Consider the following 14803-nt stretch of genomic DNA (forward strand, 5'->3'; position numbering starts at 1 on the left):
AGCGATGTGCGGAAAAATAAAACAGGCCAAAGGGAAGAGAGGGCGAGTCAGTGGGGCTGATGTTTTGGGGAGCAGGGAGGGAAGACAAGGTCGCTCTGAAGTGACCTTGAGCAGAGAGCCAGACCAAGGGTGGGAGGGAGCCTGGTGAGGGATTCGAGCAGAGGAGCAGTGAAAGCAAAGGACAGGCCAGTATAAAAGCTCAGGGTAGGCGGGCACTTGGCATATTTGAGGAAGAGAGCTGCCTGGCTGCCTAGAGCGGTAACTCCAGACAGTAGCCAGAGGCTCAGCCCTTCTGGCCAGCGTGAAGGGTTTTGAGCAGAAAAGGTGATGTGAGTGTACTTAGGATGTGAGACCCTCAGCTTGCTAATCACTTACCTCGGTACCCTTCATCAGGCATCCATTCCTCTTCCATTGTTCTGTTACCCCTTTCTCATCCACTTGAAGAACTGACTGTGTGTATTTTCTGTACTCACTCATTGCCTCATCTGTCACCTTCCTTCACCAGTGTTGCATTTTTAATATTTGTTTTTCTAAGGCTTTAATAGCTGGTAATGTTTCCCCATACTATTCTTCGTTGAGGATTTTCCTTGACAGTCTTTCCTTAACTGTTTTTGCAAATGGCTTTAATTTTTGTTAGCCCCTAACTGAGATTGCATTCTTTGTAAATTAATTTGAGGAGTGTTGACATTTGTATTTGGTTTTCTCATTAAGGGTCAAGTCTGTTTCATGCAAAAATTTAAAAACAGGGTCATTCCTGTTTTTTACTTTATTTTGTTGTGGTTGATAAGAGGTGGTGTGATTCCCCTAACTGAGATTGCATTAGCCCCTAACTGAGATTGCATTCTTTGTAAATTAATTTGAGGAGTGTTGACATTTGTATTTGGTTTTCTCATTAAGGGTCAAGTCTGTTTCATGCAAAAATTTAAAAACAGGGTCATTCCTGTTTTTTACTTTATTTTGTTGTGGTTGATAAGAGGTGGTGTGATTCTGAAACAGCTGGTTATGGTGCCCAACCAGGAAAGGAGACTATTTCATTCAGTTCAATAAACATTTTATTAAAGTCTCACGATGTGCTAGGCACTATGGGCATTGAATCCAAAATTGAGGGCTCTGTATGGGATTTCAACTAGTTGGCAGGCGTTCAGAATTTATTTTTAGTATTAAGACAGAATTCTGTGAAAGAAATCACATTGTCCTTCTTCTCTCTACCTAAAGGAATAGTTTCTCAAAAGTGCCCTGTAGATGGAATAAAAATAAGTTGCCAGAGCTTTTCATAAGACATCCTCATATGTGCTAGCTAGAAAACCTAAAGTGATTATCAGTTGCTCAGTTAACATTTTAAAAAAGTTTTTTCCCTACCAAGAGAATAAACTATGGCCAGTCTAAGTTTTAATCATCAGCAGTCTGATAAATCTACCTCAAAAATAAATCTCAAACCCGTGTACTTTTCTCTATACCTACTGGTGTCTCCATTTTGCTACTAACTCTCTAGTTCAAGCCACCAGTATCTCTTTTTCAAAATCAATTTTTTTTGTAGTGTGGTTGATCTATAATGTTTTAGTTTCTGCTGTATGGCTAAGTGCATCAGGTATACATACCCATATATCCACTCATTTTTAGATTCTTTTCTCATATAGGTCATTACAGAGTATTGAGTAGAGTTCCCTGTGCTCTACAGTAGATTATTATTAGTTATCTATACATAGCAGTGTGACTATGTCAATCCCAATTCCCCAGTTTATCCCTCCCCGCTTTTCCCCTTGATGACCATAAATTTGTTTTCTATACCTGTGACTCTGTTTCTGTTTTATAAGTTCATTTGTACCATTTTTTTTAGATTCCACATATAAATAACATCATATGATTTTTGTCTTTCTCTGACTTTACTCAGTATGACAATCTCTAGGACCATCCATGTCACTGCAAATGACATTATTTTATTCTTTATTTGTGGCTGAGTAGTATTCCATTTTATCTATGTACCACATCTTCATCCATTCCTCTGTTGATGGACATTTAAGTTGCTTCCATGTCCTGGCTATTGTAAATAGGGCTGCAGTGAACATTGGGGTACATGTATCTTTTTGAGTTATGGGTTTTATCCAGATACATGCCCAGGAGTGGGATTGCTGGATCATATGGTAAGTCTGTTTTTAGTTTTTTAAGGAACCTCCATATTGTTCTCCATAGTGACTGCACAAACTTATATTCTCACCAACAGTGCAGGATGGTTCCTTTTTCTCTACACCCTCTCCAGCATTTATTGTTTGTAGATTTTTGATGATGATGGCCATTCCGACCAGTGTGAGATGATATCTCATTATAGTTTTCATTTTCATTTCTCTGATTTTGAGCATCTTTTCATGTACCTCTTGGCCTGTGAGAAATGTCTATTTAGATCTTCCACCCAATTTTTGATTGGGCTTTTTTTTTTTTTTAATGTTGAGCTGCATGAGCTGTTTGTATGTGACCAGTATCTTTACCTGGACCTTTGTTATTGCTTTGTAACTTGTATCCTTGCTTTTCTCTTGCCCACATTTACAAGCTTTTCCCACATAGACACTGTAGTGATTTTTTTTTTTATTACAGATTATCAGAGCTTAAAAAATAGTATAATTGATGTACAAATTATCCTCTCTCAGGCATTATCAATAATCCACTCACCAGATGTCATATTATTTTGTCTATAAATACTTAAATTCTTTTGTATAAGATATGCTCTCCTTTAAAAAAAATCGTGATAGTTGCACAATTCTGTGAATATACTAAAAACCATTGAATTGTACACTCTAAATGAGTAAATTGTATGGTGTGTGAATTCTCTCAATAGAGCTATTAAAAAAAATAGCCACAATGGCATTATCCTGTTAATAATTTTATAATTTCTCAAAAACCATCAAATAGCTGAAGTCCACATATCCCCAAATATTCTTGAAAAGTTCTTTTAACACACTTTGACAGAGTTTGAAACATAAGTCAGATCATGTTACTCTTTTACCTAAAACCTTTCTGTGGATTTCCATCATATTTAGGATAAAACCCAGACACCTGTACTGGTTCACAAAGGTCTGACCTACTAAGAAGCCCTGACAGGATGTGACTTCTCTGTCCCTCTGCCTCTCTCTTGCCCACCTAGCTGTTCCTACCTCAGGGCCTTTGTATCATTTGTTGCCTCTGCTTGCAGGGCCTTTCCCCTGTATACCCTTTCAGTTTAAACATCCTCCCTCAGAAAGACTTTCCCATCAGTCTTCTAGTTTCCAATCTGAAGTGGCATCTCAGTCATTCTTTTTCAGAACGTTCACTTAAAAATGTTGGCATAGCATGGGTGGTTGTTGTTTAGTAGCTGAGTTGTGTCTGAATCTTGGCGACCCAATGAAATGCAGCACACCAGGCTCCTCTAACCTCCACTGTCTCCCAGAGTTTGCTGAAACTCATGTCCACTGAGTCAGTGATGCCATCCAACCATCTCATCCTCCCCCATCGCCCCCTTCCCCTCCTGCCCTCAATCTTTCCCAGCATCAGGGTCTTTCCAGTGAGTCGGCTCTTTGCATCAGGTGGCCAAGGTATTGGAGCTTCAGCATCAGTCCTTCCGATGAATATTCAGGATTGATTTCCTTTAGGATTGACTGGTTGGATCTCCTTGCTGTCTAAGAGACTCTTAAAGAGTCTTCTTCAGCACCAGAGTTCAAAAGCATCAGCTGTTTGGCACTCAGCCTTCTTTATGGTCCAGCTCTCACAGCCATACTTGACACCTGGGAAAACCATAGCTTTGAGTTTACAGACCTTTGTCAGCAAAGTGATGTCTCTGCTTTTTGGTATGTTGTCTGGGTTTGTCCTAGCTTGGATTATTATTTGCTGTATCCTGTTTTATTAATTTGTCTTTCCCTTTTTCTATATCGTGACTTCCCTGGTGGCTCAGAGGTTAAAGCGTCTGCCTCCAATGCGGGAGACCTGGGTTCGATCCCTGGGTCGGGAAGATCCCCTGGAGAAGGAAATGGCAAACCACTCCAGTATTCTTGCCTGGAGAATCCCATGGACGGAGGAGCCTGGTAGGCTACAGTCCACGGGGTCACAAAGAGTCGGACACGACTGAGCGACTTCCCTTTCCCTTTCCTTTTCTATATCACCCCCCCCAATTTTCTTTCTGTCCTGTTCACTACTGAATCCCCAGTGCCTGAAATATCGTCACATAATAGACTCATTAAACAATTTTACAAAAAATTGTCCTACACATACCAAGTGATTGGTATTTATAAAAAATTTATTTGATAGAATGTGTCACTTCCTGTGTAAATAGAGTTCCAGCTTGATAGGTTATCTTCAAAGACCTAGGTTTTTTTGTTTTTTTATTTGTAAATATCTTTTGTTTCTCTGGGCTTCCCTTGTGGCTCAGATGGTAAAGGATCTGAGGCAATGCAGGAGACCTCAGTTCAGTCCCTGGTTGGGGAAGATCCTCTGGAGAAGGGAATAGCTACCCACTACAGTATTCTTGCCTGGAGAATTCCATGAACAGAGGAGCCTGGTGAGTTACGGTCCGTGGGGTGGCAAAGAGTCGGACTCGACTGAGCGACTAACACTTTCACTTTTGTTTCTCTAAAAATTGGAAGCTCTTGAGGGTATGAGATGATTGTTTAGTTTGCATCCTTCACATAAAGTTCTGCTCACTTCAGAACTCATTAAATAATTTACAAACAGACTCTGTTTTTGTCATTCGGCAAAACACAGAGTGCTTGTGTGTGTCACCTTGAGAAAGTTATCGTGACATGTTGCTGGTTTCTTTCTCTGTGATCCCTTTTTCCTTTTGTCCTCAGTTGTGGACCATCACAGACTTTGTCTGTGAGTTGTGTCTGCCACCTGTTCTCCAGCGAGATAGCTTAAGAGCAGCTGTGATGAGCTGAATAATGCTCCGCCAGTGATGTGGTTAGCTGAGTATCTGGAGATAGAGAATCCTGAATTCTCCAGGTGGGCCCAGTGTAATCACGAGGGTCTTCCTTTCCGGGAGGAGGCAGGAGCATCAGAATATTGAGAGAGAAAAAATGTAAACAGAGGTCTGAATGATGCACTTTGAAGACGGAGGGAGGGACCATGAATCAAGGGAATGTAGGCAACCTCTGGAAAAGGCAAAGAAAAAGATGCTCCCCAAAAGTCTCCAGAGGATGGCAGCCCTGCCAGCAATCTGGTTATAGGCCCAGTAAAACTGAGTGTGGATTCATGACCTCCCCCAACTGTAAGGGAATCATTTATATTGTTTTAACCCACAACGCTCGATAAAGGACAGAAATGGTATGGACCTAACAGAAGCAAAAAATATTAAGAAGAGGTGGCAAGAAGACACAGAAGAACTGTACAAAAAAGATCTTCATGACCCAGATAATCACGATGGTGTGATCACTCACCTAGAGCCAAACATCCTGGAATGTGAAGTCAAGTGGGCCTTAGCAAGCATCACTATGAACAAAGCTAGTGGAGGCGATGGAATTTCAGTTGAGCTATTTCAAATCCTCAAAGGTGATGCTGTGAAAGTGCTGCACTCGATATGCCAGCAAATTTGGAAAACTCAGCAGTGGCCACAGGACTGGAAGAGGTCAGTCTTCGTTCCAATCCCAAAGAAAGGCAATGCCAAAGAATGCTCAAACTACCACACAATTGCACTCATCTCACACGCTAGTAAAGTAATGCTCAAAATTCTCCAAGCCAGCTTCAGCAATACGTGAACCGTGAACTTCCAGATGTTCAAGCTGGTTTTAGAAAAGGCAGAGGAACCAGAGATCAAATTGCCGATATCCACTGGATCATCGAAAAAGCAAGAGAGTTCCAGAAAAACATCTATTTCTGCTTTATTGACTATGCCAAAGCCTTTGACTGTGTGGATCACAATAAACGGTGGAAAATTCTGAAAGAGATGGGAATACCGGACCATCTGACCTGTCTCTTGAGAAACCTGTATGCAGGTCAGGAAGCAACAGTTAGAACTGGACATGGAACAACAGACTGGTTCCAAATAGGAAAAGGAGTACGTCAAGGCTGTGTATTGTCCCCCTGCTTATTTAACTTATATGCGGAGTACATCATGAGAAATGCTGGGCTGGAGGAAACACAAGCTGGAATCAAGATTGCTGGGAGGAATATCAATCACCTCAGATATGCGGATGACACCACCCTTATGGCAGAAAGTGAAGAAGAACTAAAGAGCCTCTTGATGAAGGTGAAAGAGGAGAGTGAAAAAGTTGGCTTAAGGCTCAACGTTCAGAAAACTAAGATCATGGCATCTGGTCCCATCACTTCATGGGAAATAGATGGGGAAACAGTGGAAACAGTGTCAGACTTTGGTTTTTTTTGGGCTCCAGAATCACTGCTGATGGTGATTGCAGCCATGAAATTAAAAGATGCTTACTCCTTGGAAGGAAGGTTATGACCAACCTAGATAGCATATTTAAAAGCAGAGACATTACTTTGCCAACAAAAGTCCATCTAGTCAAGGCTATGGTTTTTCCAGTGGTTGTGTATGGATGTGCGAGTTGGACGGTGAAGAAAGCTGAGCGTCGAAGAATTGATGCTTTTGAACTGTGGTGTTGGAGAAGACTCTTGAGAGTCCCTTGGACTGCAAGGAGATCCAATCAATCCGTCCTAAAAGAGATCAATCCTGGGTGTTCATTGGAAGGTCTGATGTTGAAGCTGAAACTCCAATACTTTGGCCACCTCATGAGAAGGGTTGACTCATTGGAAAAGACCCTGATGCTGGGTAGGATTGGGGGCGGGAGGAGAAGGGGACGACAGAGGATGAGATGGTTGGATGGCATCACCGACTTGATGGACATGGGTTTGGGTAGACTCCGGGAGTTGGTGATGGACAGAGAGGCCTGGCGTGCTGCGATTCATGGGGTCGCAGAGAGTCGGACACGACTGAGCGACTGAACTGAACTAACTTACCCACAACGTGCGTGCTAAGTTGCTTCAGTCATGTCTGACTCTGTGCAGCCCTACGGACTGTAGCCTGCCAGGCTCCTCTGTCCATAGGATTCTCCAGGCAAGAATATTGGAATGGGTTGCTGTGCCCTCCTCCAGGGGATCTTCCCACCCAGGGATTGAACCCATGTCTCTTATGTCTCTTGCATTGCAGGGGTAATTTGTTACAACAGCCATAGGAAACTGATAGATTAACTTTAGGCAAGAAAGCCTGAATGATCACAGAACTTATCCAGAGTGTGCAGAGTTTATTTTGATTTGCTGGCTTAATAGTTACAGAAAAAGAGGCTGTAAAGAATTGAGATGGCAACTTCAGGTAGGTGATTTGGGACGTAGTTGATGAAATAGGAAAGATTATTACTGTCATAGCAGCATCAGTTTTATAGTAGAATTAAGCTCTTGATGGCTTTCTTCCTTGTATTTTACACAGATCAGAAGCCTCTTGATCTTGCCCAGGGTGCCGAAATGAAACATGTTCTTATTGGTAATAAGGTGTGTGGTAATGGATTGCATTTATGTATATAGAAAGAAAATTTGAGTTCTTGAAACACATAGATGTGTTTTAACGAAAACATTTTTTTTTAATAGATCATACACAAAGCTTTGAAACGATATGAAGGTCCTCTCTGGAAGGTAGGTTGAAATGAGTTTTTAATTATAATACTGGAAAAAAGATTTCTTAGGTGATCTCTTGTTAAAATTTGTTTTCATTATTTTCTGAAGTATGTGATTTAGTAATTATTTGATCTTATAATGTAAACCATTATTATACTGCTGGACTTCATTAGGCATCCAGTGATTGTAGCAATTAACTGTCTCTTGTGTTGGTCTGACACTATTAGGTGGCCAAGTTTGTACAGAGCAGAGTGGAGGGATTTTTTTTCTTAAGGATAGGATTACACTATCATTTTTGTTATGAACATTGATCTGTAGAAGACGTAGGAGGAATTTAATATTTAAATTGTCACAGAGCACACATGTAAAATCTTTCTGGTTATAAAAATTTCTTTGCGTTTTAGAGTCCAGTTATTTTCTAGAATTAACTATTTCGGAGCACATAGTTTCTTCTGCATTTGCCAGCGCTCCTTCTATATATTTATGTACATGTCTGTCTGTAGTGTATAAAATTGAGGATAATTTTCTTTTTTTTAGAAGCTCTTTCAGAACTTTGAGGAAATTGTCTTTGAAGCCCACAACTGATCCATTTCCCTATAAATATCCTAGCACAGTGTTGTGAGAACTATAAACTGTTCATTGTTGATCTTACCAATGTGGCATTGCTTCTGCTCCTGTCACTCTGCAGGGTGTGTTTGCATTTCTGCACTCAGTTTCTAGTTAACGTTTGATCATTTTTGAGTGTGCAGTGGTGCTGTCAAGATGAAAGGCTCAGATAGAACTCTCATAACTTAATTACTTTTTATCAGTCAAGTATTTGAATCTAGATGTATCAGCTTGGAAAAATCTTTGTTGTTTTTCCCTTAGAGTTCAAGGTTTTTTGGCTGGAGGTTATTCTGGGTAGTGTTAGAACACGGAGTCCTCTCATGGTATAGGAAACAGTAAGTATTATGATGTTGAATACTTCCTGGGTTTCAGCATCTACATTTTGAATGATTAAAACTTTTCACTAATCTCTTTTCCTTTTGCCTTGATAATTTATATTTATTTTGAAGGCCCGATGCAGTCCATAATACTTATCGCCAGGGATGCAAACACCTAACTCAAGCAGTATGCACGGTAGGATGACACACGTATCTTTTGCTTAAACTGTGAACTTAGTCCTGCAAGTGATTGCTCTCAGTCATTGAAATATGCCGCTTTGTAAAATCTTGGGGGTGGAAAGCATGTGTGCAGTTTGGCCCTCCCTATTTGTGACTTCTGCATCTGCTGATTCACCCACCCGTGGATCGAAACCATACAGGAAGAAAAATAAATTCCAGAAAGTTCCAAAAAGCAAAACTTGAATTTGCCATGCACCAGTAACTATTTACGTAGTGTTTGCATTGTAACAGGTGTTATAAATAATCTGGAGATGATTTAAAGCAACCCAGAGTTGTAGGCAGATACTATGCCATTTTATATAAGGGCCTTGTGCTTCCGTAGATTTTGGTATTCTACTTGTATATCTGTCATCCACAGATACTGAGGGATGACTGCGTATGTTTTTACTTGAGAACAAGTAAAGTTGTAGAATTCCATTAAAAACTATAATCAACTTTTAAAAAAAGTTTGTGTATTGTGGGATAAGAGAAGCATGATCCAAAAACATTTATACAGAACGTTTACCATTTTGTATGTGTATTTATATATGTATGTGTATATATTCACACATGTGTATGCACATAGATATCTATGTGCATGTATGTGTGTCTTTGAACATGGGTACATCTGGATAATGAAAATTTTTCTGGTGGTAAAATTTAAAGCCTGTATCAAAATCAGGATGTTTAGGTTCTCCATATTCCCATCTGGCTGTTTCACTTTTACCAGCCGGGAGAAAGAGTTTTTCCTCCATGGAGATTAGTCTGAGACTGGAGCCTGGACACACTTGTTTCTTTAGGGTTGTCAACATGCCACAGCGGTGCACCCTTTTTTTAAAGCATAGGACTCAGGACTTCCCGGGAGGTCCAGTGGCTAAGACTCTGCAGTTCCAGTATTGTGACTGCACAGGGTGTGGGTTCAATCCCTGGTTGGGTAACTAAGATCCCATGTGCTGCACAGCCAAAAATAAACTGATAGCACCATTTAAAAACAAAAACAACAAAAATCCCAGCGCCCACCTTTCTATGTGAACACTGCTGGGGGACCAGCAGCACCACCCTTGAGATGTCACAGGCTTGGTCACTTGCCTCTGCAGTCCAGCCTCCTTACATACCTGGTCCCTTAGTGTCCTCACACCTCTTTCTCCCTTGCATTGGACCAGAGGGCCAGGAAGTGCTGTCTAGTCTCAGCCATCTAATCTTCTCTTTTGTTGGTGCCTCTAAGCCATTCTCCTCTGTTCTAGCTTTTGATTCATTTACAGAACTCAAAGGTTTTTCCTCAATTGGGCTCTTTCTCTTTCTTTTTTTGGTTGTTGTTCTTTCTCATAGAAAAAATTGCAGAAGTTGTTCCCCTGATCCTTTTAAAATTGCCTGATCTTTAACTTCTTTAGAATTGCTTAGATCCTGCTATGTTGTGCCTCACCTTGTTTATAGTTTTTGCTTCTTCTATAAACATATGCTTAAAGCCTGCCTTTATGAACGCATATGGATCTATTGAAGGTAATGGGCATTAGGTGAGTGACTACTATGAGGTAGGCTCGTTTACATTCTACACTCTAAAGGTAGACGTTTAGGTCATTGATTTGAGACCTTTTTTCTTTGCTAATATAGATGTTTACATCTATAAATTTATCTTTTTAAAAAAATTTTAGTAAAATACACATAATGTAAAGCTCACCTTCTTAGCCATTTTTAAATTCAGTAGTGTTAACTCTGGGCTTCCCTGGTAGCTCAGCTGATAAAGAATCCGCCTGCAATGTGGGAGACCTGGGGTCAATCCCTGGATTGGGAAGATCCCCTGGGGGAGGGCGTGGCAACCCACTCTAACAGCAATCCACTGCCTGGAGAATCCCCATGGACAGAGGAACCTGGCGGGCTGCAGTCCATGGGGTCGCAAAGAGTGGGACACGACTGAGCGACTAAGCAGCAGCAGCAGTGTTAACTGTATTCACTTTGTTGTCCAGCAGATCTCTAGAACTTTCTCATCTTGCAGAACTGAAACTTGATACACGTGTAATAGCACCTCTCTATTTCCCATACCCCCACCCCCTGGCCACCACCATTCTATTTTCTGTTTCTATGCTTTGCCTACTTTAGATATCTCACCTGAGTGGAATTATACAGTAATTGTCAGGTATATTTCACTTAGCATAATGTCCTTAAGGTTCATCCATGTTATAGCATGTGACAGGATTTCTTTTCCTAAGGCTGAATAATATTCCACTGTTATGTATAGACCACATTATCTTGATCCGTTCCTCTATTAATGGATGTTTGAACTGTTTCCACCTTTTGGCTGTTATGAATAATGCTACTATAAACATGAGTGTGAAAATGTCTCATCAAGGTCCTGCTTTCATTTCTTTTGGATGTAAACCTCGGTGTGGAATTGGTGGGTCATATGGTGATTCTATTTTTAATTTTTTAAGGAACTTGCGTACTGTTTTCCATAGCGCCTGCACCATTTTACGTTCATATCAACAGTGCTTCACTTTCTGCACATCCTCACTGCAACACTTATTTCAGAGGGTTTTGTTTGTTTCTTTGCCATTCTAATAGGTATGAAATGGTATCTAACTATAGTTTGATTTTCATTGCCTTGATTACTAGTGATATTGACCATCTTTTCATGTACTAATTGACCACTTGTATATTGTCTTTGGAGAAATGCCCGTTTAATTCTCTTGCCCATTTTTTAATCAGGTTTTTTGTTTCCTTGTTGGTGTTGAGTTGTAGGAGTTCTTTGTATATTCCAGATATTATCTCCTTATCAGGAACATTTAATTTTTTTTAAATACTTATTTTTTTACTTAAATATTTGCAATATTTTCTCCAGTTTCATAGGTTGTCTTTTCACTCTGCTAATGTTCTTTGCATAGACATTTCCATTTTTTATTAGTCTAATTTATGTTTTTTTTCTTTTGTCCCTTGGACTGTTGGTATCACATCCAGGAAACCACTTCCCAGTGCAGTGCCATGAAGCTTTCTTCCCATGTTTTCTTATAAGAGTTTTATACTTTTAGCTCTGACATTGAGGCATCTGTTTCTCCTTGGCTTGTAGGTGGCGGCCTTCTTGTTCTGTCCTCACATGGCTTTTTCTCTGTGTGCAGGCATCCCTGCTTTCTCTTTCTTTCCTTGTAAGGACTTCAGTCATACTGCACTAGGGTCCCACCCTTATGATCTCATTTCACCTTAATTACCCCCTTATAAAACCCTATAAAAGCCCTGTCTCCAAATGTGGTTTCACTGGGGATTAGGGCTTCAGCATATAAAGCCCTTAATCTGGTTGAGTAAGTTCTTTCTCCTTTCCTAGCTAACTGAGAGTCCTCATTATGAAAATCTGTTGAACTTTATTAAATGCTCTTCCCATATTATCAAAGTGCTCATATAGTTTTACTCATTTTGTTAATATGATTATATTGATAGACTTTAGGGTGTTAAAAGCAATCTTACACTTCTGGGACAAATCTCAGGAGGTTGTGATATATTACCATTTTAATATGTTGTTCACAAATACTTTGTTAGGAATTTTTGCTTTTTTGTTCATGATGGATATTGGTTTATATTTCTCCTGTGGTGTTTGCATTTCTCCTGTGGTATTATCTGGTCTCACATAATGAACTGGAAAATGTTCCTTTTCAGTTTTCTAGAAGAGTTTGTATAGGATTAGGTTACTGCTTCCTTAAACACTTGCTAGAATTTGCCTGTGCAGTCACATGGGCCAGGATGCTTGCGTGTGTATGGGGAGAGGATTGTCGTTACAAATTTGACTTGTTCAGTTGCTATAGGGCTATTCATATTTTTCTATTCCTTCTTGGGTTGGTGTTTGTAATTTTTGCCTTTCAAGGAATTTGTCCATTTTCTTTGGCTATAAAACTTAGGGTAATATTATTCCCTTATGTTTTTAATGTCTGTGTGATAGGTAATGTTATACACTCTTTCACTTTTTATATTGGTAATTTTATGTTTTCTCTTTTTTTCAAAGATCAATCTGCCTAGCACTTTGTCACTTTTTTTTTCGAAGTGATTGATTTCATTGAAATTTTTCTCATATTTCATTCTCTTGATTTCATTGAAATTTTTCTCATGCTTTTGCTATTTCATTGATTTTTGATCATTTTAAAGAATTTCTCCGTGTTTTGGGCTTAATTTGCTCTATTTTATAGTTTCTTAAGGTTGAAGCTTAGATTATTCAAATTACCATACAATTCAAAATATATTCTAATTCCTGTTGTGATTTCTTCTTTGAACCAATGGACATTTTGGAATGTGTTGTTACATTTCCAAATAATTGGAGTTTTCTTGATTGTGTTTGTGATTTATAATTTCATTTTGGTCATTGCACATTTTCTATATGATTTCCATCTTGTCAAATTTATTGAGACTTGCTTGATGACTCTACATGTATTATTGTGGAGAATGCACTAAAGAATAACATGTATTTTGCTCTTGTTGGCGTGTCCTATAAACATTCAGTCATGATGGCTGATAGTGTTGTTTAGATCTTTAGTGTCTTGCTGACTTTTTTTTTTCATTGCATTAATTGCTGAGAGAATGGTGTTTAAACTCCAAATATATTTGTAGCATTATTTATTTCTATTATTGATCACATGCATATTTATGATTGTTATCTTCCTGATTAATTGACCCTTTTGTCACTATGTGGTGGCCATCTTTATCTCCTGCAATAATGTATTTTGTTTTGAAATCTATTCTGTTTGATATTATATAACGTTTCAGCCCTTCTTATGGTTACTCTTTGCATAATATCTCTTTTTATATCTTACTTTGAACCTACCTATATCTTTATATTTATTTTCTGTCTCTTGTAGATAATGTATGTGTGGGTCCCTGTTAACCATTCTGACATTTTTTGCCTTTTAATTAGATTTCTTTTGAGACTGTGGTACACTTTTTTGGATTGTATCACTAATGTTAAGTTCTAGAGAACCTGGATCCTATTTTTTTTCTCCATTGAGGGTTATTTCCGTTGTTTCAGGTCGTTTTTGTGGCTAGGTTTGGATTGTCAGCTCTGTTTCTCAGACAGCAGCTCTGGGCTGCCTTCAGCTAGGTGGTATCCAGTGACTGCTTGGAATCTGTTTTCTGCACATCAGTAAGAGATGTGAACAGAGTTGGGGAATCCCGTCTCTCTCTTTCCTTTGGGGGACTCCCCTACTGTCTCTAGTATTTATGGCTGCCCAGCTTTGCTTTTTTAATTTGCAAAGACAGACTGTTATCCAAGTACACCCTCGCTGCTGTTGTGTCTCCCCCCCGGACTGTGCTACTTCAGGTGAACAGTCTTGGGGATCGGAAGTGTTAGTCACTCAGTTGTGTCCAAGTCTTTGCTACCCTATGGACTCCTCTGTCCATGGGACTCTCCAGGCCAGAATACTGGAGTGGGTTGCCATTCCCTTCTCCAGAGTATCTTCCCAACCCAGGGATCGAACCTGGGTCTCCTGCATTGCAGGCGGATTCTTTACCACCTGAGCCACTTGGGAAGCTGAGCTTGGTCGCAAGGTGACGTGCTCTCCCATCGAGTTGGCCAGCCCTTGTTCAGACTCCAGCTCTTCCTTTTCTACTCCTCATGCTTTTACACGCAGTTCATTTTCTGTACTCACATCAAACAAAATGTTCAGGAGAGTGGCATGAATAAGAAACTGGAGCTCTGGTATTTAAAGGACTTTATAACCCAAGTGCATGCTATGTTAAATATTTAATAGGTTAAGGGAAAAACTATATTACCTAGTGTATATTATTAGTATTTACTTTGAGTAATGAAGCATATGAAAGCCAGACTTGATGTAGATAAGCTACAATGCATTTGATACTCCCAACATTATCACTTTTTTCTCAGTATTTTAAATGTTTACTTGGGTATTATTGTCATGTTAATAGTGTTGATTTTATGTGTAGATCATTTAAGGGTTCTGTTTCATGGGCATGAATAGTATTGTCTTACTGACTTCTTTATATCCAAGGTAAAATCCACTGATAGCTGCCTCTTCTTTATTAAATGCTTCGATGACACTGTTCATAGCTTCAGGGTTCCCAAGAACAGCCTTCAGCAGACAAGAGAGGTA

General features: G+C 39.6%; 1 protein-coding gene across 7 annotated transcripts in view; it reads left to right on the top strand.

Annotated features, from left to right (window-relative positions):
• Positions 1-14803, top strand: part of OSBPL1A (oxysterol binding protein like 1A) — a 212352-nt gene that overhangs the window by 53205 nt on the left and 144344 nt on the right. For 6 of the 7 annotated variants that reach the window (XM_081563211.1, XM_081563210.1, XM_081563213.1 and 3 more), the window contains 5 exons: positions 7397-7458; positions 7555-7599; positions 8449-8522; positions 8637-8700; positions 14702-14800. In XM_081563211.1, the coding sequence (XP_081419337.1) occupies positions 7397-7458; positions 7555-7599; positions 8449-8522; positions 8637-8700; positions 14702-14800 (344 nt within the window). The remainder of the gene's footprint in view (positions 1-7396; positions 7459-7554; positions 7600-8448; positions 8523-8636; positions 8701-14701; positions 14801-14803) is intronic. The other variant, XM_081563218.1, reaches the window with a different exon arrangement.

Source organism: Giraffa tippelskirchi, chromosome 14 (genome assembly GCF_054371585.1).
Source record: "Giraffa tippelskirchi isolate mGirTip1 chromosome 14, T2T-mGirTip1v1.2.pri, whole genome shotgun sequence".
Lineage (NCBI taxonomy): Eukaryota > Metazoa > Chordata > Mammalia > Artiodactyla > Giraffidae > Giraffa > Giraffa tippelskirchi.